Raw genomic sequence first — 27,335 nt, forward strand, 5'->3', positions numbered from 1 at the left:
GTGCCCTCCTACATCACAGAGCACTAGCTCAATGTCTGCTACTTTCCTATAGTGACAAGGTTCCTTTGTTAATATCACTTCCATCAAAGTGTAACACTGAGAGTCTGGTATGAAAACCAGAATTCTTTTTGTCTAAAGGACTGATTTTAAAGATTATTTCATAACTCACCTAAACTCTGAGTACAAATAAAATATATTTTAAAATCAGCTTTATAAGGAATCACATATTTTTAGCATACAGTAATAATAATAATAACAACACAGTAATTAACAGCTGTTGGGTGATGTGATTTTAAAAGGAATAGACTATGAACCTAGGAAAGGAAAATTGGAAGAAGGAGAAAAGCTCATACATTTCACCTTGTTTATAATAAATGCTTTAGTTTGAAGGGTTGAATACAACTTATTCATCCATCAGAAAATATTACATAAATGCCTACTGTGTTTCAGATACTACACTAGACATCTTACCTACACGTCAGTTCCTTTTATTATTTGACTTTTCTTTAAATTATTCATTTATATATCTTAATGGAACTTCAAAGTCTAGTTGGTGTTGCCCCCCAAAGCAAAGAAAAAAGTACTAACATTTTTTTTTCTATAAATGAATCAATTTATTTATTGTCAAAATGATGTACAGATGGGTTACACTTTCATACGTAAGGCAGTGAGTATGTTTCTTATCAAACTTGTTACCTCCTCCCTCATTTTTCTCCCCCCTCCCTCATTTTTCTCCCCCCTCCCCCTCCCCAAGTTCTTTCCCCTATCCCCTCCCCAAGTTGTACAGTTGGTTTACAGCATATTGTCTTGTAAATATTGCTCTTGCATTGGTTTGCCTTTTACCCTTTGTCTCTCCATTTTGATGTTCCCCTTCTCTTCCCTAGTTTTGATAAATGTTTATACAATGCCCAGGGTACAAAATCAGTTACAGTTACATCAGGGGTAAAACCATGGGGAAGAAAGACAAAAGAAAAAGGCATAATTTCACAGGGAACATTGAAAATAACACCAACAATGATAAACCACTTATTTCTATAACTTGGAGTTTATTTCACTTAGCATTATCCTAGACTAATTATTACCATTGAGGGAAACCATAGAGTCTATGTTTCTTTGGGCTTGGCTCACTTCACTTAATATGATTTTTTCCAAGCAAATGTGGTAGTGGAAGGCTGGGCAGAGTGCTATCTATCTGCAATCTTAACACTTAGGAGTCTGACCAACAGATCATATGTTCCAGGTAAGTATGACCTACATATTTAGTTCCAGATCAGCCTCAGAAACAAAGCAAGATTCTCTCTCAGAAAAAAAAATCTAAGTGAAGTTGTTCATATTAATTTTTTTTTTGCTGGTTCTAGGCTTGAACTCAGGTGCTGGGCACTGCCCCTGAGTTGCTTTGTGCTCAAAGCTAGAGCTCTACCATTGAGCTACAGTGCCACTTCTGAATCATATTGGTTTTATGTTATCATTTTAAAATATTCTTTACTTCAGGCAAACACATTATGAAGAGGAGGGTAGAATGTTATTTAGACTGTCACAAAAAGAACTGCAGGTTCTGTTCCATACAGTTCTCCATGGGGATTCCATCTTGTAAAGTCTCTTCTGGGAAAGTCTGGCTATGTACTGATCTGATGCAGTACATGTGAGGCAGTGACCTCTGAACATGTTGTATATCCATGAGGAATGCGATGAAAACGAACATGGGAATAGGATAAAATAAATTGAGTCTTGACTCACTGTTAATATGTGTTCTTCTATATCCTCAGTACCAACTATAGAATCAAAGAATAGATCATCTCTTATAAAATTATAGGAATCTATATTTACATCACTTAAGGAACACACAAGAAGACCACAATAGATGCCTGCATAGGTGTTTCCATGATTTTCTGGGAAGGACTAAAAATAAACACTGAACATTTTTGTCCTTCAGTATTCTATTGTGGAGCCATCAGCTGCTGACTCATGCAAGGTCTTTTTCCATTTTTGTTTGTTAGGGCTGAAACAAGAATTGACTTAGAGGGCTGACATCTACTCTGTGATGAGTAATTTTTTAGAAAAAGCTCACGATGTCTCTTCCATGTTTAAAAAGATATTCTTTGGAAAACTTTTCTGAAAGTAAAGGTTAAATTGTGCCATACTTCTCTATTGCTGCCCCTTTTTGCTCTCCTTGATGTATGCAGTGTTACTGTGTGTCTGCCTTGTTTCTGTTAAGAATTATAGCTCTCATCGTGATTGACTTTGGCAAGCTATTCTTAGATAATACTGAACTTATTTCAGTCTGGTCCTTTGATTAATATACCTTTTGGTGTCTAGGTTATTTACTTTCTTCAATGTTGGGAAGGACACTCCTGGTGCAGAGGGTCATAGTGGATGTTGGAGGATGGTGGATAGAAATGCTGGCAAGGTGGCTATCTATAATTCAGTTTCAGACTTTTAAGGATGAGCATAACTACATGATTTTAGCTCTAAATCAAGAAAACTGCTTTCAAATATAAATGAGAGACCCATTTTACCAGGGTTAACTTCTGTTATGCAAACTGGTTAAATTTCTAAAGATATGTCTCCTTAAAGCATTAGGGGTAGGTAGCCCAAGTCTCCTGGGTGAATCTTCTATTGCCTGTTTAGAAAAATGATCTATGCACTTGATGTAATGAAAGGCTGTAATTGGCTGTAATCTTGACAAGCTGGAAATTGAGGTAGGCTTTTATACTTCCACACTTCCAACTATGAACCTGGTAGTTGTGACTTGTCTCACCTGAATTAGTGCTGTGTAATCATGAATACAGTCCCCAAGTTATGGGTAGTGAAATGAAAAGCACTTTCAAAGTAATCTTGTGAAGAATCTCAGGCTTTTACACAGAGTCAGTTTATTTTCATCAGTGCAATGCACGACCTGTTTATTACATTAACTCTGTGAGAAGAGCACTCAGTTGCTCCTGTGGTAATCGTGGGACTTCTCATGTACAGCTTAGATTTTGGTTTGTGGTTTTTAATTGTCCTCAAAATTATGTTTGCAAAGAAAAAAGTTGAAGACCTAAGAAACTGCTTAAAAAGCAGCTATCATAATATGATGTTGATTATTTTGATATCTGAGAGTTGCTATGTTTTTTAATAGAATATAAAGAATTGTGTGACCAATGGAATGTAAACATGAAACATCATGACTGCCATTTTTTAGTTAATTGCAGTTTACAGCAATGTTGATCTTTTCTTTTTGTTATTGCTTTTAAAGACCTTGTCATTTGATGAAAATTATAAATCATTTCAAACAGAAGTAAATGCTAGAGAGAAAGTGAATTCCTCAATTTTGAAGCACATTACTACTTAGTTGAGAGAATTAATGTTCTCAGATGACAAAGCCATGTTGAACTGAATTTTTGTTACATTTAGTAGTTTGCCATGTCAATAGGGTTCTTTACAACTGTTAATGGTTTTCTATTAAAACAAGAACAACAATAACAAATATCTAAAAGTGTTGCCCGAGTGATGTTTGGGTCACCTAGCATGACTAAATATGTGTGGTAATTTTGCATTATGCTTGCTCAAGCCATTTACATACTGTTCTTGGACTTTTACAGGTTGTTAACTCAGAAATCTCTTACCATATACAAATACCACCATCCAAATTAGGAAAAAGTGTTCCTTCCTATTTTAACCCTCATATGTGCCTTCCTAAATCCAAGTCAGCTGAAATCCTAAAGAAAGAATAAATCACCTATGATTTGATGGATCCATTTCCTCTCTGATCTTGTTCCCTAGTGCCATCTAACTCTCACTGACACACTGAACTCTGGGCCTCTGCCTTTTCAGTTGCTTGTTCTGCAGCTTTCTTTCATCTCTTTCTAAATGAGGGTCAATCAGCTCATTGGAATGTATGTCTTCTTTTGCCAAATCATCTTTCCTTCCCTATTCTCAACCTGCCTTCTCAGTGTTACCTTCAAGTGACCCTCTCCTTTGACTTTTCCCCAGATACCAGTCCCTACTCCCAAGACAAACCGACTAACTCTGCCTTTATTTTCCTGCAATACTAATGTTCTGTCATCTGCTTATCTGAAATACTGCATTTCACTTCCTTTGTTCTTCTATCTGATTAATTATTCTTAGTGCCCACTCATCCATTTTATTTCCTCTTTGTCTTCCTTTTATACATATTCATTGATACTTATTTATCAATGAATGTAGGCAGGCATGTAATTTGTGTACTATTATTTACACTTCTTGCCATTTTATAAATGTCTTCCCATTCATTATGGTTTTTTGATCTGACAACCCTAAGAAGTTAATGAGAATTTTATTTCTCTTATATAAGGGAAGGAACTGATTTTTCAGACTTGCCCCACAGCTCAGTTTAGGACTTAGGTCTACTGAATCTTTCTACTGTATCTTATCACCTCTCTCGCAGAAGGATTACAATCCACTAAAGATCTTCACTATAATAGAAACTGGATGGAAATTAACCAAACCCTTCATTGTACCTTTGCAGATGAGAGTCCCTACACTAAATCCGCCAGCCAGACAAAGCCGCCTGATGGAGCATTGGCTGTGAGGAGACAGAGCATTCCAGGTTAGACCTGACTTGGATTTTTCAGCTATTTTACTAACTTTTGAATCCTATTATTTGGTGATCCTAAATAATCTCCCCCCCCCCCATTACTAAAACTCATGCTATCTCATAGAGCACAGACTGCATTCTACACTCTCGTGCAAACAACAATTAAAGAAATAAAATGAAAACGGACTTCGGAAAAGCTTGACAACTTGTGAGAATCCATCTTGTAACCAACCTAACAAAATCCTTTGTAAGATGACTTGAATTGAAATCAGCCCTCACTCAGTTACTTTCACCTCTGTTTCCAGTGGGATAACTTGCATGGCAGCATCCATTCATTTCCCAAGATCCCCTGCAGAACAAAGGGGTTCAGAATTGCAGTAGCAGGTATCATGCATGCGGAATGGAAACGTTCCCCTTTCTTCTCTTCTTCAAACTTGGGTTTTCTTCCATTGCACAGCTCTTATAAAATTCAGGAACTCTCTTTCCTTAGGCAGATGTGATTCAGATTCTTATAATTCAATGAACGGTGAATGTGTTTTTCCCAACAAAATATTTTGGAAAAATATCTTCAAATGTCTCCACTCCAAAACTTAAATCTCTGGAAGCTTTGAATTTGAGAATAGCAGTGACGCATCTAAGTTTTCAAATTAAGAGGGAACGAAATTTCAAAATATTTTAATGTGGTCTCAGCTACATAATTTATGAAAAATCTCCTTATGAAGTAATGGTGCTTAAGACCAGGGTTAAAAGCACTAACATGTTTAAAGATTTATAAAATAACATGTTTGTATTTTACATAAATAAATCGAATACAGCTCAACCTCAGATATGGAATTTTAGAGCTAGCCGTTTCAGCAATTCAAAAGGACCAAAGTGGTGTCTTCTGAGGTAAACTGAATGGGTTGGCACATTGGTGTAGTGAAGGGGAAATTCCCACTTGAACCAAAAGCAAGGTAAGTTTCTGAGCATGAACTTTGCTCATGATTCTTATTTTTGCAAGAAGTACATGTAGTTATTTTTACTCTTATTCTGAAAGCTTAGATTTATTCTGAACATACTTGGCTTAGGAAGAGACTATGCAGATGTTGTCCATCCTTGTTTGGGTGCTTTGAATATTCTAAAGTAATTTGAATTCTATAATTAGATGATGTTCCTCAGTACTTCTATTTCTTCTATTTCATCTCACAAAACATCATTCTTAGTGCTGATCACGTTTAGGAAAACTCTTGCAGTCAGCTCTGGGCTATGTTCTCTGCTTTCTCCTTGTCAGCAGTAAGCAAGTGCTCGAGGTTTGAAGGGCAAGAATGTCACTTGTCTATCAATTCCTTCTTCATTTCTGTACACTAGCTAGTACTCAGCATTCCTGTGCTAGGAAAGCAAGAGACTCCTCACTTCATGTGAGAGTAAACAAGCCCCTGCCTGCCTATTACTAATGTTTTCCTTCCAAGGGTTCTCTAGTGTGTCATACTAAACTATAACACATAGCTGAACACAACGCTAAAGTCATGACATCGTTTTTCAACTTACATGTCAAGTGAACAAATAGGAAAACCATAATCCTTAGCTCACAACACACAAAAAATTCTTCATTGTAGAATTCTATCCTTTGTTCCTCCATTTGTCAGATTTTTAAAGTTCAAAAAAAAATTAAGTAAGTTCTATGGGTTGTTTAAATGATCAGAGCAACAAAATGTCTTCAAAGTCTTCTCAATTATTTAAAACAGTTCAAGAAAAAGACTGCACCCGCCAGAGGGCTAAGAAACTATAGTGGTTAATAGTGGATTATTATTCACTATTATCTTAAAGAGAAAATGAGCTTCTTAGGAATTGTTTCTTGACTGACTTAATGACTCTTTAGATTTCTGATCTTTACTATCTTACTGAAAACTACTTTAAAAATGCATGTTCTTACCAAAACAAAGGAGTCACTTAAAAGCTTAATCCAAAACCATGCCCCTCGTCACTCCTCCCAAGTCCACCATACAGGGAGAAAGGCAGAGGAAAAGAGCCCATAAGTGTATATTCTCTATGATTGGCCAAAGTTTGGGCTAAAAACTCCTAAATGAGTCTGATGGAGAACACTGGACCCATGGAGCTAGAAGAACCAGATACAAGTGGATGGTTTTTGTCTCATTCCTCTGTGCTCACCTCCAATCTTACTTTCCCTTAAATATTACTACACCCATGGGAGCACGGTTAAGCAGATTTAGAAAGAAGAGTATCAAAGGAAAGAAGGCCTAAAGAAAAGCCTGACCCATCCACACCTTCCTGAGGTACAGAGGAACAGTGTTACCTTCCAAACTAGATCAGGGCCATTAAAATTCCCCAGCTATTGGAAAGAAAGCCAACGCACAGAGGCTAAAACCTCCAAGGAGCACAGATTTATCTCACAGGTCCCTCAAAGCTCTACTCGCAGTGATTCAAAAATGGCAATTTTTCCTGACTCTTCCAATGTTTTCTTTGGCAGATGGGGTGGGAGCACAGAGGAGGAAGAACATAGGTAGCAGAAGTTTCTTAAACTTGTCTATCCAAATGTTACAATCGTGTAAGCTGGTCTTTAAAACTTGTTATATCAACATAGATCTGGTACTACCTGAAGCAAATGTTTATATAGATATATATTGATTTAAAAATAAATGTTAACATAGGCTCCATTGTTTCTATGGTATAATAAACAGTAACCCTTAGAAATTTTATATCAACAAGGTAATCGTGAGTGTTAACAGAACTATAACTTGCTCTTCATTAATATAAAAATCCGGTACCAGTATCTAAACTCAGAATTATAGCAATTATTTTATAATACATCACAAACTAAATATGTACCTTTCATTAAATGCCAGTTCCCCATAAATCCTTTCATCTCCCTCCTTTTCTCTTCCAAAAGAAAGGAATATGGATTAAACATCTCTTAGGAGCAAAATGCATTTGCCTTGGATAAAGGAAAAATGCATTATTAATGCTCTTTGGAAATTTGTCATTTTAATCATGTCTATTATGGAATAAAATGTTTTTAAAAATCTTTTCATCTACCATAAGCTTTTGGAATTTTTTCAATGACAGTAGTAATAAAAATGACATACATTTCTCTGACACTGTGGTTTGGTTGCAAACTTCACATTCTCTTAAAAGTATTAAGAATGTGCATTTTCAATCTTATTTCTGCCAATTTTTTTCAAAGATGAATTCCACATACGAATGTAGTTTGAACTACGGCATATAAAGTACAATACGATGTTTATTAGCAGATTGTTAGTCATTTGAAGTTTGATTACTAAATTAAAGTATCCAGGCACTGGGGTTTGCAGATTTCATAATAAATTCTGGTTTGTCTCACTCAAAAATGTGACATTTAGCCTAACGTATGAAACTGTAACCTCTCTGTACATCAGTTTGATAATAAAAATTTGAAAAAAAAAGTGACATTTAATCCTGTCTGTATAGTGCTTTTGAGTTAGAGCCCAGTATCTCTTAAAGTTAGCATATTATTGATGTGACTTGCCTCCTCTTTCTATATAGGATATCTTTCTTGGCTTATGTTAGTCATGACAAACAATTCTAGGCTACTGACAAATACTGGAAGATATGAAGTACTCACACTTCAACCTTGCTGTACCAGGAAAATTATCTGTATCTAGACTAAAGCCACAAAAAATGTGTAGGAAATATTTCCCTTCTTAGAATATTAGAAATGACATTTCCAATTTGATCATAATAGAGTGAGTTTCAGATCCATTTTTCTCAATTGTTGTATCTAAGTATTTAGGGAGGAAGTAATAAAAAATATGAAACAGAGTTACTAGCTGAGACTAGTAACCAAAGATGTTATAGTCACGCTGTTTAGAATACATTTAGGAATCATTAGTACCTACTGGAAAATCAAAGCCTGGAAACAAATTCCATGTCCATGACATCACAGAAAAGTGGCAACCTCGCAATAAAGGGAATAGGATAAGAATTTCGAACATTCTTCCCTCTGTGTTCTGCATTTTCCTATCACCTGTTATATACACAGTCAAATGCTTCAATGAGCTACATTTTCTGAATTAGAGCAGATATCTACTCTGAGTTATACAGAGGGACTTTATAGCTATTCCAGTGTTCAAGCCTATGATGAGACAGACTCTACTTGGTAGACAGACTCTACTTCATCACTTTCAGTGCTACCAGTGAGCCTCTCAGGAAAAGAAAAAAAAAAGAATATCACAGATGGAAAACCAAATATAAGACTTATACTATATAGGGTGCCCAAGCTACTAAGTCAGACTGCAGTTCGTGAGGACATGTCCAAGGTCAGGAAATATCTAGGACTTCTACAACAAGTACTTATGCTTCATAGTCAGACCTGCCTGCATTTCTGTATGCATCAAATGGGACAAAAAAGTGGACTAGCCTCTAACCATCAGTATGAAGAAAATCCCCCCAAAAATGTTTGCAAGTGTCACAGCTACAATATTTAAGAAAGCAGCTATATTACCTCAGTTCTTCAGAGAGACCTTTGTAAGATCATTAAGTCAAGACTATTGGTGGCACAGCAAAACTGTCTGTAATTCTTCCACTCTTTAACATATGAATCATTTTCCTATGGTGTGTATCACTGTTGAAAATTAACTGATAAATGCATTATTATTTTCTTTCCTACTCCTTAGCCAAACTACATGAAGGCAGGTATTGTGTATGTCTTGTTCACTATTTTAGCTCCAGTGCATAGAATAGTGTTTAGCAACTGTTGGGTGTTCAATTAATACTTGTAGAATGAATGAAAAACAAAGATCATCAGGCAGGTTTCTCTGGGAAGAGTATGTGAGCTTGTGCCTATATACTACCTAGAGAAAAAACACCACACAATCTCTATCTACATGTTTTCTGACTGTGGTAAATTGCAGCCAATGCTCACAATGATCTTGAGGCTGCACTAAATGTGACATTTCTAAGAAATTTGTCTGCTGCCCAAAACTAATGAATGAAATATAGGTCACTTAGAATCCAATGACTTTTAAAGGCCAGAGATCTCTCCTATCTCATTTGTTTCTGGTTAAGCAGAAAATATCTGCACTCCCCTAACACCTGAAGAGAATGTTGGAACACATTGAACAATAAAAGCTGACGAGATGAGAGTGATTTATTCTACCCTTCTGTTCTAGAAAAGAGCCAAAACATGTGTGATCTTTCTGGAGTCTATAAATGGAACCATACAAAGTAGAACGTATTGCTTTTCTTGGCAAGTACATTGTAGGGGTGTCCTCCAGAGAGCTGGTCCAGTTTGCTGGGTGACAGGGGTGGGTACCACTAAGTTTTCCCCAAACAGCTCTAGGTAAAAGGCACAGCTAGATTTTTGTGTTCCATGGAATAGCTTTCATTAGTGATCGAAAGACTTGACAGTCTATTACCTTTTAACTTCTCTCATGCCTTAGTTCACATGGCTGAAATACAATGAATTGATACATGCACAGCATGTGACTTTTCAACAGCAGTTTCCACCAATATGCAAATTAGGGAAAATGTTTGCAGTACTTAGAACTGTGGCTTGATGTTTCTCAAGACTTGAGGCATGCAGAAGCAGTGGATCTGACCACAACCAGCACACCTCTTAGTGTCTGAGACACATTGACAAGAAGGCTTGAACACACATGACCAAAAGCCTCTCCTTCTATAGCTTTTGTACTAAGGAAAAATTAATTCTTCCTCTTTCCAGGTAGAGAGACCTTTAAAATTAAATGACTTTAGGGGTTGAGGATTTCGCTCTGTGAAAGAGCAATTGATGGCATGTACAAGGTCCTGAATTCGATCTTTTGCTGTGGAAAAAAAAAGGCAACTAAAATTAAATGACTTTACTAAATTAGACTAAGTGAAAATTGTATTGCTGAATGATCAGGGAGAACATGAATAAATGTTTTATATAGTTTACTGTAAGCTTGAGAACTGGATCCATTAATACTCTTATCTGTCAGCCTTAAGTGACTTAAAAACAGCTTCCCAAATTTCAGTCATTCAAAATGCCATGTGCATAATTGTGTTACACATCTATGCTCCATTTGTACTATAATTAATATGGTTTAAGTAGATTTAAATTGGCTTATTATTTATATTAGTTCTCTCTTGAACTTGCAAATATAGGAATTGATGTGCTAACTTTATTTTTCTAATATAAATTTTAAAATGTTTTCAACTAAAATTTAAAACAAAGGTTTATATGTCCCCTCAAATCAAGTGCCATCCATCAGTATATATCCAGCATGCTTTAGAAATGCTGACTTGCAATGTGATCCTTCTCAGAAGAAATGACTTTGAGAATCCCAGTACTATGCGCTTTATTAGTACATCAATAAGTAGTTGTTGATTTATGATGCAGAAACCGTCCTTTGAAAGTGGGAGTGGAAAGCATTCTGCTAAAGAATGGAAAGAAGCACTGAAAGAGAAAGAAGACACTGAATATTAACACAGATCTTAGGGAATAATAAGAATGATCCTAAGTCTAACCCAGTATGGAAGAGGAGAAAAGAGGGAAAATGGGAAGGGCTATTTATGAAACTGGTTATTTCTACTCACAGTATGCTTCAGTACAAATACTGAACTAACAATTCTTAGGCATAACATTTCAGCTCTTCGTTACAGTAGCTCCAGGAAATACGCATGTTTTAATTCCCCGTTTGCAGATGAGCAGATTGAAGTGCTGAGAGCTAAAGGCATTTGTAAGGTCAGAAGGCTAGGAAAATAGTTGTGCTTGGATAACTATGAACTGTGAATCAGTCTTGAGCACTGAGTGAAGGAGAAAGTCATAGGGAGACTAGGAACTGAGAATGAGACCTTGACTTTTGGAGACTAATTGAGCCTTTTCCCAGCAGTATCCAGAAAGTGTGAGATAAGGTGGCCTCTGCCTCCCAAGCCACAATATACATCTCAGTCCACACTGAGTGGTGCCTAGGACCAGAGTTGGGCAAATGACTGTTGGGTTGGGGACCTAGAAATTACTCAGACCATTTTTTTTTTCCTGTGGGTGGCTGAAAGGTCCAAGGAAGCAGGAAATAGAACACAGTGCTTCAGGCTGTCACCTAATTTATTCTACACATTTATGATTTTCAGAGCTTGCAATTCAAGGGAAAAATTAATAAAATAGTACAAGAACTCCTCTGAATACTTGCTCTGGAACTAGTAAAACTATAACTGTACACTATATATTTCCTTCTAAAAACTGTGGAATAATGCAAAGCCTTAAGATTATACTACATAAATGAAATGAATCCCTGTGTTCTGTGTCGGAGCATTTAACTGTGTAAAGAGCTTTCTAAAATCAGTTTATGTGTATCTCCCATTATGAGAGTCAGTGAGTAAATTCTATGTATACATGTGTATGTATAAACATTTAAAATCAAATTTTCTTGCATACTTCTAAAGTTGACTACTGAGCTACATATCAAACAGAGTCTTGAGTGGAAGGACTTGTAGTAGTCGGTAGTTCTTTGTTCTCTTTAGCAATTTGTGCATGGTACCTTCCTTTTTTCTCTGTGTACTACAAGCCATTATACATTCATCCCCCATTTTCACTAGTAAATTCTTCACCATATTGCTCATTTATTCTTCCAGCCAATTCTTTACTTGCTCCCTAATTATCTAGTAACTACAACTATTTCTTCCCACTTTTTGATTCTGTGTGTTCGTGAGAATCACTGGTCCAGCAATCAGTCACTCAACGTTCAACTATCCAGCACCTACTTCAAGCCAGCTACTGTACTAGATTCTAGAAATATAAATGTTTAACCAGGTCTGTAAACTTGTATGTCTAGAATTGGCATGCTAGTGGACGAGCCAGACACTCAGTTAAACGTCTATCATAACTAAATGTCCAGCATAATGTCAGGTTATGACCAAGGACACTCTATGGATGTTAACTGTATATTAGTTGAGAGTAGTGGGGGAAGAAAGGTAGGGACCCTATATTCGAAAGGAAAGCCAAGACTCCTGTAGGAATTTAAGAATGAGCTTAAAATGAGATATATGTGATAATCTGGAGGTAGATGGTTCTAAGTAAAAAGAACAGTGAGTACAAAAGTGAGCTCAGAACAAGAGTTTGGATTTTGGAGGGAAATTTATAATGGCCAGAAAGAGAGAAGCAAACCTGAGAACGGTAAGAGATACGATTGTAAAAAAAGAGATGGGGGTCCTGTAGAGCTTACAGATTACAGTAAATCCTTGGAATAGATTGTAAGTATGACAGGAAGTCACTGCAGTCAGGAACATGGATGGAATTTTGTTGTGTTTGTTTTAACTCTCTAGATACTATATGGAAAATAGATTTTAAGGGGGCAGAAGACCAATTCACAACTATTATCACATTTCAGGCAGGAAATGGTGATGTTCTAGACCAGTGGGAATGGAAATAGTAAAAGGTTATCCAACTCTTAAAATACATGTATTAAGAAATGGGGTTAGAGGGCTGGGGATATAGCCTAGTGGCAAGAGTGCCTGCCTCGGATACACGAGGCCCTAGGTTCGATTCCCCAGCACCACATACACAGAAAACGGCCAGAAGCGGCGCTGTGGCTCAAGTGGCAGAGTGCTAGCCTTGAGCGGGAAGAAGCCAGGGACAGTGCTCAGGCCCTGAGTCCAAGGCCCAGGACTGGCCAAAAAAAAAAAAAAAAAAGAAATGGGGTTAGAGGTAGAAGTAATGAAAACCATATATATATATATATATATATATATATATATATATATCAGAAAGTAATGAAAACCAGATATGTGTGTGTATATATATGTGTGTATATGTATACACACACATATATATATATACACATATATATGAAAGAAATAACCCAAAGAAATTTATGGACAGATTAGATGTGGGAAGAGAAAAGAAAGGGGTTAAGGTGATTCTGAAGGTTTCTTCTCTTAACATCCTGGTATGTAGTGGTGTCATTCAGGGAAGTAGTAAACAATGGACAGTGAATGAAATGGTCAGTGGAAGACAACAGTTGGGAGCTCAGAGGAGAGCTGGGTTGGAGATAGAAATTCTGGAGCCATCTGAGGAATCTCCATGCCACTTTCTAGAGTGGCTGAACCAGTTTACATTCGCACCAACAATGAAGTAGCGTTCCCTTTGGCCACATCCCCTCCAACATTTATTATTGTTAGTTTTCTTGATAAAGGACATTCTTACTGGGGTGAGATGGAATCTCAATGTTGTTTTGATTTGCATTTCCTTTATGGCCAGTGATGTAGAGCACTTTTTCATATGTCTCTTGGCCATTTTTGTTTTCTCATCAGAGAAGTCGCTTTTTAAATCTTTAGCCCACTTGTTGAGGGGTCTGTTCGTTCTTCCTCAGAAGGCTAAATATAGAGCTCCCCTATGACCCAGCAGCCCCACTTTTGGGCATCTACCCAAAAGACCACAAACAAGAACACACTAAAGCCATGAACACAACAATGTTCATTGCAGCACAATTTGTCATAGCTAAAATATGGAACCAACCCAGATGCCCCTCAGTAGACGAATGGATTAGGAAAATGTGGTACATGTACACAATGGAATTTTATGCCTCTATAGAAAGAACGACATTGCCCCATTTGTAAGGAAATGGAAGGACTTGGAAAAAATTATACTAAGTGAAGTGAGCCAGACCCAAAGAAACATGGACTCTATGGTCTCCCTCATAGGGAATAATTAGCACAGGTTTAGGTTAGTCACACCAGAGGATCGTAAGAGCCTAATAGCTATGCCCTTATGAATGCATAAGATGATGCTAAGTGAAATGAACTCCATGTTATGGAAACGATTGTTATATCATTATTGTAATAACTTTCAACATGCCATGTGAAACCGTAGCTTCTATTGTTGATGATCCTCTTGTATTCCCTTCCTGTGGTTGTACCTGGACTATCACTGTGTCTTATCTGAGTACATTGGAAACTGTATATACTGGTATTAGAACTAGGGAGGTGAAAGGGAATATCAAAATCGAGAGACACAGGATAAAACTACTAACAACTACAAAAGCAATACTTGCAAAACCATTTGGTGTAAACCAACTGAACAACTCATGGGGGAGAGGGAAAGGGGGAGGAGGGGAATGAGGGAAGAGGTAACAAACAGTACAAGAAATGTACCCAAGGCCTAACATATGAAACTGTAACCTCTCTGTACATCACTTTGACAATAAATAAGAAAAGAAAAAAAAAAAGAAATTCTGGAGCCATGAGCCCAAAGAAGGCTTTTGCACCTTGGGACTAGGTTGGTAAAATCATCTAGGTAGTTCAGACAGATTAAGACAGGTCCAAGCTCTGAGCTAGGACATAACAACCCTCAGCAGATGGCAGTGAGGGTAGACTCAGCCAAAGGCATGGAGAAACAGAGCATGAGGTAAGTAGAAAGCCAGAAGAATATGGTACCGTGAAGTCCCATTTAAGAGCTGTGTATCACTTAAGACAGAAAAAGCACTGAGTCAAATATCCATCCATGCCTCTATTTACCTTTCCATCTTTCTGTCTACCTACCTACCTCTCTCTCTCTGTCTCTCTAGATCTCTGTCTGTCTCTGTCTGACTGTCTGTCTGCCTGCCTACCCACCCATTTTATATAAGAAAGGACACAACTAGTTTGTGTGCTGATATGGAGTGGGAGCTGCAGGAAGGAGAAGGAATTAAAGCAAAGACAAAGCCCTTGAAGAGGCTAGAGGGGGTCAGCCATCCTAGCCAGAGTCTGCTGGAAGATAAGCAGGAAGGTAGCAGAGCTTCTGCTGAAAAGACATGGGGGGGTCTCATCTAATTGCTCACATTCTTGGTAGAAGAACAGGTGAAGTCACTCACTGAGAGTATTAGGGAGGGGAGAGGGGTGGTTAAAGGCTTGCCTCCTCGCTCCTCTTCCCTCCTCCACCCCTCAAGAGGAGGTATCTTTTCTAAGACTGGGAAAGTAGATTACCTAAGACCATGTCAGAGGATTCCCCTGCAGTGCAGTTCATCCTCAACTAAATGAAACACTCTTCTCTCACAATCCCTACCTCCTCCAGTCAAAAAGGGATAAAGCAAACTTAGCCTTCTAATGCTGACACTCCTGTCATCCTCCCACTTCATATTCCGTTCCCAATGGGAATGCTCCCTCCCCTCCTTACTCTGCTCATTTACTTCTATGAACCCCAAATATTTTCTGATGTTTTTAAAGCTTTGAACAACTTAGTTCATTCTGTTTCAAGTTGCTCTGCAACAGTTTTCCCAGATTGTAGTTTCACTTCTTTTTTAAAGCTATAGTCCCTTAAATTCAAGAAAGTTCTTCCTTTCTTAAAAAGCCATAGCTGGGTATAGGCCATGTTTGTCGACCTAAAATATTTTTCTCTTCTATCAACTACTTTATGGTGTAATCACTATTATCATCATCCCTTACAAAGGGATGAGATAGAATGACAGAGAGGAATTTGTAGAACTCTTACTGCTCTTTCTTTGTATAGTGCATTTTTGTTTTTGTTTTGGGGGGAGTGGTGGTGGTGGTGGTGGTGGTGGTATTTGATATTGAATCCAGGGCCTTGCTGAGTTTAATTGCATGCTAGCCAGGCATTCTACCACTTGAGCCATGCCTCCAAACCGGTATTTCTCTAAGAAAAACTGCCACATACATGCACATATACACTTATTCTTCCTTCTTTCAAGTACTAAAAAAATCCACATCTAGCTTCCTTTGCTTCAGTGTTTTAAAAACAGGAAACTTGCTATTTTACAAGGTAGCCTCACTTCTTTGTATGTCTGCTTGTTACGTATTCCTTATGCCAATGGCATTCTAATATTTCTGAACTTCAAGTCTTTAGATACTTGAATACACCTACCCTCTCTTCCTAGAGTTGTTGTTAAACCAAGGAAAAGTTGTTGTTTTTTCCTTCCACATATGGTAGTCTTTCTCAGCTTTCCGATGACCTTTACCATATAGTACCCCAAAGTGAACATTTCCTTCAACTGTTCCATAGAGAATAGCATACAAGGAAACCATTGCTTTCTCTGATCTGGAAGTATTCCTTAGTGCAGGTTAAGACTGCATTTTATGAAGTCATGTTTGTTTGTGCTGTACTTGCTGCCAACTAATACTTACAAGTCTTCCTCTCCTGAATTCGATTATATTCCTGATAGTCAAATGAGAAGAAAAAGAATATTAGCAATTGTTAGGCATATTTACTATAACAGAAATCATTCAATCTTATTTATTCAAAAAAAATCATCCCAGTCTTGTGAAAGAGGACATTAAGGCTCACAGAGGTTTCAGTAAATTGCCTGAATCTGCTAAACCTCATAGTTGGTGTTTAAGTTAGGATTACCTTACTGAAGGCCTCTCATCTTTCAGCTATGTATTATAGGTCTGGAATGATTCAGGCCATCTTTGCAACTTGATGGAAACAGGCTCTCTTAGCAACCTTTCTAAGTGGAGAATGAGCCACAAATTTGATGGGCATTCACCAGATGTTATGAATTACAAGCATTCTTGTGCCAAGCCAGAACTCTATGGCAGTCCCATGAGAAACCTTGCTTCCACCCATGATCTCTGTTTTGTAGACGCAGGCTATCATTCTCACTGCACTTCAAAGGCACAAAATTTGAGATCAGAATTCTCCATCCTGCCTACATGCTGTTATGAGAGATCATTACAGAGATTAAGATGTTAAATCTCCAATGACAAGAAGGAATATCAGTACATTGGATCTGCCTGTTAAGTCAGCAAACAAGAGGAGGCATTTCTGCCAGCTCCTACCATGCAGAACAAACAGCCTCTACACATAAGCAAGAAGATCATCTGCAAAAAGAAAGCGGCAAAAATCTGAGGATCTCACCATCATTTGTGTGGGGGAGAAAACAGAAGATTTAGAAACAATAATACTGAAATGGTTTCACACACTTCAAGTCATATGGTGATCGTTGAGGCCAAACTAGAACTCAGGCCAACAGTTGGGAGTCAGCATCATCTTCCCCACGGAGGGCAGCTCACAGATGTATTTTGTTTGAATACAAAGAGGCAGCACCTATTGCTCTCCATACCATTTCATGTCCACACCCAACTGATGGAGTTATTCACCGCCCACTTCATTCTGTTTATCCCACTAGCACTTGCATCTGGATGTCTGCCTCATGCTATTGGGGTAAGTTACAGGATATCATCTTCAGAAACAACTCCAAGCAGAACTTTCTAAGAAGCATAGAAAAGCAGCACATCATACTTGTTAGGAGGAGACTCTGGAATTAGCCTGCTGTGCTTGGTTGCTTAAGTTTCATGCTTCAGCTGTCCCATTGTGTAAAATGAGAGTATAATGAGGATTATATAAATTAGTGCACATAACGCATCTCTTTTAGTTATCTATTGCAGTGAAACAATACTACTACACATTTAGCAGTTTAAAAACTCACAGCTATCTCACTCCATTTCTGTACATCAGGGTATTAGGGATAACTTATTTGCCCTCTCTAGGGTCTTACAAAGCTATAAATCATGTGTCCTTTGAGGCATGACTTGGAAAAAGCTTTTCTCCCAAGCTTACTCAGGCTGTTGGCAGAATTCAGTTCAGGACTTTGGTTCTGTGTTTGCTGTCTTCCAGAAGCGGCCTGTGGTCCTAACGTGGCTGCTTGCTTTCTCACAACTGGTCCCAGACAATGGACACTGCAGCCTGCATTCATGATCATGCATTCATATGGAACCTTTGCATATTCTACTGCTTATATACAAGTCACTGGAATGTTTCTACCTTTTGGTAGAGACAATGCTTGGAAATGGAGTATCAGGAGTTAGGATCATGGAAGCACTACCCCCACATTGTTTCCTACAACATACTGAGTCACTCATATGAAATGATTCATAACAGTTATCCACTGAAGATGCCTGATTGTATTGGTGACCCATAGAGGTAGGGTTTTTAGTCCTCAAAGGAGTAGTGAGAGTGTAGGCCCATGGCAAAGAAATCTAAGTAGAGGTAAGTCTTGAATGAGATAAGCCTTAAGATCACCTTGTGATTTCTGTTAAGGTGTCAAGGAAGGTAAATGAGCAGCCTTCTTCTTGCAGAGGCTGCACATTTGTCCAGGTTCATTGCTGTGTCTCTTCTTGTATGCTGTATTTTCATACTTACCTGATCCCACCTTGTAAAAATGAGAACTAGAACAATCTATGTATGATGTTTTTCTGAGAATTCTAAGTTGTCCTGGTCCTCCATAAAATAAATAGAATTGGGTCTGGGGCAGAGAGTAAGAAAGGAAATACTCCTCTCCCTATTGTGATTTGCAGGTTTCTTTTCTTCCTATGGAAAGGAGGTATATGCCCTGCTTACTATGGGTGATTCTCTCAAAATCTAACCATATTTGTGTTCCCAGACTCACACAAATAGGCCATCTAACATCTCCTAGAAAAGGGAGAAATGATGAATTGAACTTCTGGGTTCTTTAGATCTTGCTGCTGGCATACAAGGATTTTTACCCATCTGATTTATTCCTTGGTCCATGTGTTTGCCTCTGCAGTGCATATAGAGAGCTTGGTAAATATAAACTTGTTTAGCAGCCAGCCTTGGAAAGGAATGGACAAGGCAGTTCCTAGATGGCAGCACAGAATCCAGAGAATGCTCCCTTGGGCCAGAGAAGCTATTGACTGAAAATGTACATAGTCTTGCATGTGAAGTTGATGAATAGCTATACTAGCCCCAGTTCTGCATTTAACCTCTGAAAAATGTAACCCAAGAACCATATTGCCACAGCACACTATGTGAACAGGGAACTATGCCCTGTGTTGGGCACACATCTGATCCTGGCTCTGTTGGGCTTGGGAAGGCATGTGGAAATATGGAAATAAGAAAACTACAACTGTGCTAATAACTAAATATTAGAAATACAATAACCATAAAGCATCTCTGTTATTTCTTTAACTTAAGCAATTTCCCAGTAGAATATTGAGGTGTTAATTGCTTCTGTACTTCTTTGCTTGGCAGATATGTCCTTTTTCACCTAGGTAAGAGAAGCAATTATTGTAGTGCTTTTGTGGGCTGGGTGAGATATTCTTTAATGGATTTTAAAGGCAACGATAAGCCCTGTGCTTTTAAAGAGAGATGATCCCTTCTTCTGCTTATGCTTGATAACAAGAGAGGATACTGTGTTCGGACTACAGGATGAATCTGTTCAAGGAAAATGTGCAATGTTGAAAAAGACTGTGGTAATCTATTTTCAAAAAAATATGTATCCAGATTTTATATATGAGAAAAATATGCTGCTCTGTGTGTATATTTCTCTGAGTTGAACAAAGATTTAATAAAAGAAACAAAAGCAAGTAACTCTTTCCTCTTAGCTATTCAGGAAGGCATATTTCTTCAGAGTTTCAAGATAATATTATTATTCTCTGAAATAGGTATGGCCCTCTAAACCAAGGTCTGACAGGCAGCTAACTTAATATAAATTAGAAAATATTCTTTTATGTATTGTGTGAAAGTGACTTTTACAATCTGCATTTGAAAGACATTTTGTTTTGATAGTTCATATTTACATTCAAGAAGGAAAAGGAAAAATGTAAATTTTTCTATTAGAATTTAAAAACTTTTTTTAAAATAAAAGTCATGTTGGCAGCCTGGTCAAGCCAAAACAATTCATGTTTAACAGTGCTGCTGTTGTTGAAAGAAAGTTGAATTTAGAATTACAACAGATGGTCCTTAGGCAAGTTGACTAATCTTGGAAATCTCCATAGTTGAGGATCCTGGATTTCAATTAGACATGTATGTTTCTACCAATGAACATGGGTGTTATACAGATGTAAAATTATCAAAGGAAGATGAATTGTTGTAACACTTAAAGTTTATATGCCTTTTTTTCAGTACCAGGGTTTGAACTCAGGGCCTCTTGCTTGCTCAGCTTGCTCACCCAGCTTGCACTCTGCCACTTCAACCACACCTCCAGCCCAGCTCTTGACCGGTTATTTTACAAACAGTCTCAGGCTTTTATTTTAACCCCAGATGACCTTGGAACTTGATCCTCTGGATCTCAGCCACCTTAGTACATTATGGGCATGGGATACTGCTGTTTTATTGAGTTAATATAATTTGAAACTATAAAAGGGAACCTTTCTGAAGTAAGATAACCTCATACAATGGTGTGAATTTATTTCTAGGATCTCTCCCCAAGACGTTGGGAAAAGACTATGTTAGAGAAATTTGTCAGTGGTTTAACATACATATATATATTTTTTTATAACAGAGCTGGGAATGGCCATCCTTGCTATTTGACAAAGGTTCACACTTATTTATCAGCAGTAGAAATATTTTCAAAATCTTAAATGGAGGAACGAGAGAATAAACTGAGCCGAGAAGTTGAAGATGGGTCTAGAAACTTAGGGCCTTGCCTGTTTTTATCTTCCTCAGAATAAAAACATTGAGTTGAACTTGGAATCTAGAGAAACATACCATAATCCACATAAGACCCATTTACCTGCTGCCTCCATCTTGCAACAACTATAAAGCCAGGATTCATTTTGCAATTGTTCTTAAAACTGTAGTATTTTTCAGGTCAGCATCATTGCCCGTGTAAAATCTTACTCGGTTGTAATTCCTGGTCATGTCATTGGAAAAATGCAATCTTGAAGTTTCAGGAAATAAACCATTAAGGACCATGTAAGTAAGTAATAAGCCTTTTGTTAATGTTCTCCTGACTCTTTCCCATAAAATCAAGGAACTATAAGCATTAGAACTTGCCAAATGACTTATCAACTTGAAGCAAAACCAAAGATAAAGCAAGCAAGCTCTGTCTGAGCAATGCTACATCACCAGGGTTCTGGATGCCCAGAACACAATATCATGTCAAAATATGGACATCAGTGACTCTGGTTCAGAGCTGAATGTGAAGACATTGGAGTAATACCTTGACTGATTTACTCTTCACTTACATTTTCCTCTTCTCTTGTATGTTATTTAATAATTAAAAAAAAAACCCTTAGTGTAACTTAGTTGTAATTTAGGCGACAGCAGTCTCTTTTCATGGTAAATACCATAATAAGTATGCTTTGTAAATGATACCATCTTAAAGGCAGTGAATATAGTAATTTTTTAACCCTTTTGTTTTACATTCAGAGATTAAGGGACAGTGATGATTTAGTGACTTGCCCAAGGAAATATGGATGTGTTTTTTCCAGAGCCTAATGATCCATTTACAAATACTTTTCAAGTGATTGTCCCTTGACTAAACCTTTATTTGGATAATCATCACTGATTATATTGTGTGGGTACAATTCATTCAAGGGATAAGAATGTAGTTTTGGAGCAGAAGAAAATGGCTAGACAGCAGGCTAAAAGCCAAAGAGAATTTCACTACTTGTTCTTAGCATAGAAAATGTCAAAAATAGAGTGTGAGGATTGTCCTTGATATGGACAGCAGAACCTCCTCCATTCTGAATCCCATTGGGTCTCAGTAGGGCTGTAATGAAATTCAAACTGGGGCGGACGCCTAGATTCTCCATGGAAAGGCTCCCTTGGTGCCTGTCTCTTAGGTATCTGCAGCAATGTACTATTCATTTTCCATCTGTTCTTTTGTATGAAATGGATCAAGTCTCATAAAATAAGGGAAGTCAGATACATGCCCCTTACATACAGGCATCTGTAACAAAATGAAAGTTGTTGATTTACTGATACCTCAGTGGCTTGGAGTCTGCTAGAGGCTAGCCTCTTTTTCAGTCCTTTTCTCAGTAACATTCCATCTATGCATTCTATGTCCATAATTTAGTTACGTTATGGGGACTCTGAAAATGCATAGCATTCTGTTCTGTGAAGAGGAAAATTCATGTGTTTACAATAGATATAACATTCCACTAAAGAAAAGAACCCTAATTTCCAAGGTTATATTTCCCCAATACATACTGTTACCTTCGTAGAGTTGTTCTGAAAATTAACTTAGATAATGGATGTGAAAACATTTTTAAAGGCAAAAAGTGTTTTGAATAATCTTAAAATATAGCAAAGATTTCGTTATTTTACTTTTCAATCAGGTAATCTAACACATACTAGATTTTAGATTCTTAGATATTCATGGAAGGAGAAAAGCAAACAAATGTATCTTTAAATTCCACTCTTTGCTGATTATTTTAAGAAGTCTTGTTTTCAGTTGAAGTTTATTTCCTTTCTATTTTTTTTCCACACAAGAATGTGATTAGAAGCTGGGAATATGGCCTAGTGGTAGAGTGCTTGCCTCACATACATGAAGCCCTGGGTTCGATTCCTCAGCACCACATATACAGAAAAAGCCAGAAGTGGTACTGTGGTTCAAGTGGTAGAGTGCTAGCCTAGAGCAAAAAGAAGCCAGAGACAGTGCTCAGGCCCTGAGTTCAAGCCCCAGGACTGGCAAAAAAAAAAAAATCATATAAAAGAATGTACTATCCCAGTCCTTTCGGTTATCTTTCAAGAAGCAAGAGCACACAGGCCTTTAGCCCCCAATCTTGGCCATGAGCTAAGTTACCTAATTCACTGAGACTAGAACTCACTAGCCATAATACAGACCTGATATCTGTCTGTCTCACTGTCTCCCTTCACTTCCTTTCTCCTCACTCACTGTACAGGACATATCTTCCATCTCTTGTTCCGTTGAACTCGCAGATCAGAGCATCTGATCATGAAACATGCTACTAATCAAAAAAGGATATGCCAAAAGACATTTAAAAAATGACCCAACAATATTTCATTAATTATTGAGTAATTTTTGTTAACGTCTTTCTCTGATTATTAGGTAACAATATTATCATTAATGGAAGACTTCCTCAGTACTGCAGATTGAGCTGTGATTTTTATTTCATGCTTCCAGTCATACTAACTACACTTCATTAAAATTAACATTTGTCTTAAAAATTTGGAGTGTGAAAAGTAGAGGTGATAAGTATTGATCTTTGAAGTGTTAGCCCCTAGCAGAGTCTAGCAATTACAGGTGCTCGAAAATATTTTTGATCAAAACTACACTCATGGCTGTAAGTAACTTCCTTAAGGGAAGGTAAAGAATAATTTCAAAGTTAGCTGGGCCAATTGCTTAAGTTTAATTTGGAAAATCTACTTATCACTCATGTCAGCAATTTTTAATGGGACTACAACCACTTTCAAGAAAATATCACAGATGGTGGATTTTCTCAAAGGAAAGTTTCTTGGACTCTTGATACAAACAAATTACTAAGTCTCTTTCCTAATGCTATTTTTCTGATCCTGATGGACTCCTGCAGATAAATGCCCACTGCCTGGCCATTGTGCTCTGTGGAATAAAGGAAGTGTAAGAGCTACTTCCTGATATATTGCATCATGTTTTCATTTAGATTCATTTAGATAACTACATGAGGATCTATGTCTGATAGCACTATCTACTATTGCGTCAACCCTATTTAACATGCACACAATTGTATAATAGGATGCTCATTGTTACATTGTCCAGGTATGATTCTCTGGGTCTGAGTTTCTGAAGTAGTTTCTACTTAATGAATTCCTTTGAAATTATATGTAAGATTGTTATTTTCTGAATTGAGGGTCCACAATTTTCATTACATTCTCCAAATTGTCTGCCACTCCACAAATGCAAACATTAATTATGTTGTCTTCTGCTCAAAACAATTAAAGTACTTTTGAAGACTAACAATATGCACACTTCAAAACTTACAATGTCCAAATAATAATATCAGCAGTAATGTCATGGCTCATAAATTTAACACTTACTATGTAGTAGATGCTATTAGAAGTTCTTTATGAGAATGTTGTCACTGGATCTTAAACACACTGTAGAATAAGTATTATTCATATCCTTATGTTAATGATAAGGAAACTAAGATCTAGGAAAACAAAATAACTTGCTTTTAAATTTTACTCTTAGAAGGCATAGTAGCAAATTTTAACCATTAAATACCTGGTTTTGGAAAAGTAAAAAACTGAAAGAATTCTAACTACCATATTTTAAAAGAAGTGGGTTTTTTTCCTTAATATCACATCTATGTGCCCACATCCATATCTTTCTGCTTAAAACAGAAGCTGATCAAGTATAACATACTTTCAGAAATCATATATTGTTATATTTGGTACTACATATTTGTAGTTTCTCTTTCTTTCAAGGTGCTCCAAGAACACACATAGAGGGATATTAACCCACCCTTCCTATCCCTGCATGAGATAAGTACTGATCATAATTTTATTTCATGTGAATATTTGTGCTTGATAATCTTATATGCTGTACATCCCTGCCACTAACCTAATTTATGTTTCAACTCCTGGAGGATGAGAAAACTTCTGGCACATCCCTCATGTCACAACACAGCAGTAGAAAGTGCCAAAAGACCTTTCCCTGCTAAGCAGAAGCAAGAATGGAGTCTGAAAATGCGACATTTATCACAGAAGCCCAGCTTTGATCCCTGCAGCTTTGCTGAACCAGGCATGTTGGGAAGAGCTTGAAATGAGTATTGGAAAAAACATCTGTTTATTTCCCGAGAGGGATAAACTTGCTAGTGACACCATTAAAAGTAATACAGATAAAACCATAGCATGAGCAATAATAGTCTTTCCAAAATCACTGCACAGATACAGCTATAGTATTCAGAGGTGAGCCCCAATCCCCCTTATTAAAGCATTGGTTAAAAAAAATCAGCAAACTTAAAGAAATCACTTCTTGCTCCTGTTTAAAGTTTCCTCCTTTTATCATTTTGCTATGGTCCCACACAGCCGTCAGATCGCCTGCCACAAGCCAAGACTTGCAGCCCACTTACAGTGCCCTTTGTTGAGAGTTGCCAGGGCACATCTGATCATGTTCCAGGCACTGCTTGGACACACAACAAGAGGCAAAACACCACTTCTGACACCTAGCATTTCATAATAGGTGATTTGTGGGGTGTTTCCATCAATAGCATGTCTGTTTCTGTGAGATCATATGATCAGACATGTATGTATTTGATTGAGCTTAACCAAGTAAAGAGCTTCACCCACATCTGTTTTGGGCAACAGGATTCTGGCATTGTTTTAACAGACCTTTTCTTTTGATGATATTGTTTTGTTTTTAAGACACTTTCTCTTTTATTTGTCATAGCTTTGAAGTAAGGACTTTATAAACCTTTTGGGGTGTGACAAAAACTGTGTAGAACTAAATTTCCCCCAGTATTTCAATCTCTTTTATATTTCTCTTGGATGACATTCTATCTTGTGCCTGTCTCCTTTGTTTTCTAGATTCCCTCTCTCAGGCATCCTCCAGTCAAACAAATCAGAAAATTTGAGGTCTTCACTATGTTCTTCCTTTCTCCTTGCATCTGAATGGTCTTTAACTTAGGGGAGTATTTCATTAGGCTATATGCAATTTATGCCATCTGTGTGACCACTGATGTTGCCTATGCATGGCAGTTAGCTCTCTGTGCTCCAATCTGTACACTATTATTTCCTGGGCACTTGTTTACACTTCATTCCATAGCTGCCTTTGAAGTTAGATGTGGCTGTGAGATCTTGCCTTTGAGATATGAACCCTGTAGCTTATTAAAGTTTTGTAAGAACAAACTACTGAATGTAGACAGGAGTCTCCAAATGTTCTGTGTCTACAGAACCTTTAATTTCTCACTAATTTTATTTTACCAGAGATAGGCTAAATGAAAGACCAATAGTCCAATTTATTATATGCTTAGATCAAAATTATTTAGTGCATATATATTGTCCTCAAAACTTAACCAGTTGGAAAAGGCATTTAAGTTGAAAGAACACAGTGTTTATTTTTCTCCTTAAAGAAACACACATGCTTAGTAAAGATGTTCGTATGCTTGGATTTTGTACAACTTATCAAGTTCTCCAAATGAGACAGGGACAACTTCATTTCCTGTTCCACGTTGATTTTTACATGGAACGGTTTTTTGTTGGGTTTTTTTTTTCTTTTTCATCATAGCAACAATCCAAAACTCAGCTTAGGAAGATGTGACATAAACAAAAGCAATGTGGCATAATCAAATATTTAACTGAGCTTCCTTAAGCAGTACTCTAGGTACTGTTGTGTCCAGCAGAGAGTCAATATAGCTGTATTTCCTTCACAAATATAAAATATCCTATGGTGTTCCCATGACTTCGCCATGAAATTTGAGGTGCCCAGGCACAACACGGGACCGAGACCCTTAAGGATACTATACAGACACACAAAACAGTAAAGCATAAATGGTGAATCTCTATGTAGATGCCTTTCTCTTCAACACTTCTATTATGAAAACTAGTGTTTCACACTAACAACAAGCTAGCACTTCTCTTAAACCCAAATCTAAGCACTTCTCTAGAATCCATTATTCTCTAATCTCTGGTTTCTTCACAGTTTCTTTTCCATCGATCTCTGTTCAAGCATCAAATACAAGTCATGTATCTATTAAATACTAATCATGTATCCATAATATAGACCATGGGAAAAGTCAGACATACAGAGGCAGGAGCCTGGGGTGGAAGGCTGGAAGATATATACTGGTAGCAAGTAAACACATACCAAAAGCTACTCACATTTCCTTTTAGGAAAATGGCCCAAATTACTAAAAGTATATAGATGCTACTAAACTTATCAGCAAGGCCAAAACAAAAGAAATTGACAATACTAAGTACTCTTTAGGATACAGAAAAATGAATGACTTCTATACTAGTAGTCAGAATGGAAAATAGTACATATACTCTGGAATATACTTTATTAGAAAACAAAATCTGCAATTACTCACGAATTGTACTCCTGGGTATTCATCTCCGAGAAATGAATATTTATGTTCATACAAAGCATGCACATGAATATTTATAGCAGCCTTTCATAATAACTAAAATCTGGAAACAACCAAAATGTCCTTC

The 27,335-nt window shown here is 37.3% G+C and overlaps 1 protein-coding gene across 1 annotated transcript in view; it reads left to right on the forward strand.

The window, feature by feature from the left end:
• The window catches only part of Grip1 (glutamate receptor interacting protein 1), a 574,087-nt gene that overhangs the window by 410,939 nt on the left and 135,813 nt on the right, over positions 1-27,335 (forward strand). Inside the window, exon 2 of the mRNA XM_048360113.1 lies at positions 4,487-4,567. Within this exon, the coding sequence (XP_048216070.1) occupies positions 4,487-4,567 (81 nt within the window). The remainder of the gene's footprint in view (positions 1-4,486; positions 4,568-27,335) is intronic.

Source organism: Perognathus longimembris, chromosome 1 (assembly GCF_023159225.1).
Source record: "Perognathus longimembris pacificus isolate PPM17 chromosome 1, ASM2315922v1, whole genome shotgun sequence".
Lineage (NCBI taxonomy): Eukaryota > Metazoa > Chordata > Mammalia > Rodentia > Heteromyidae > Perognathus > Perognathus longimembris.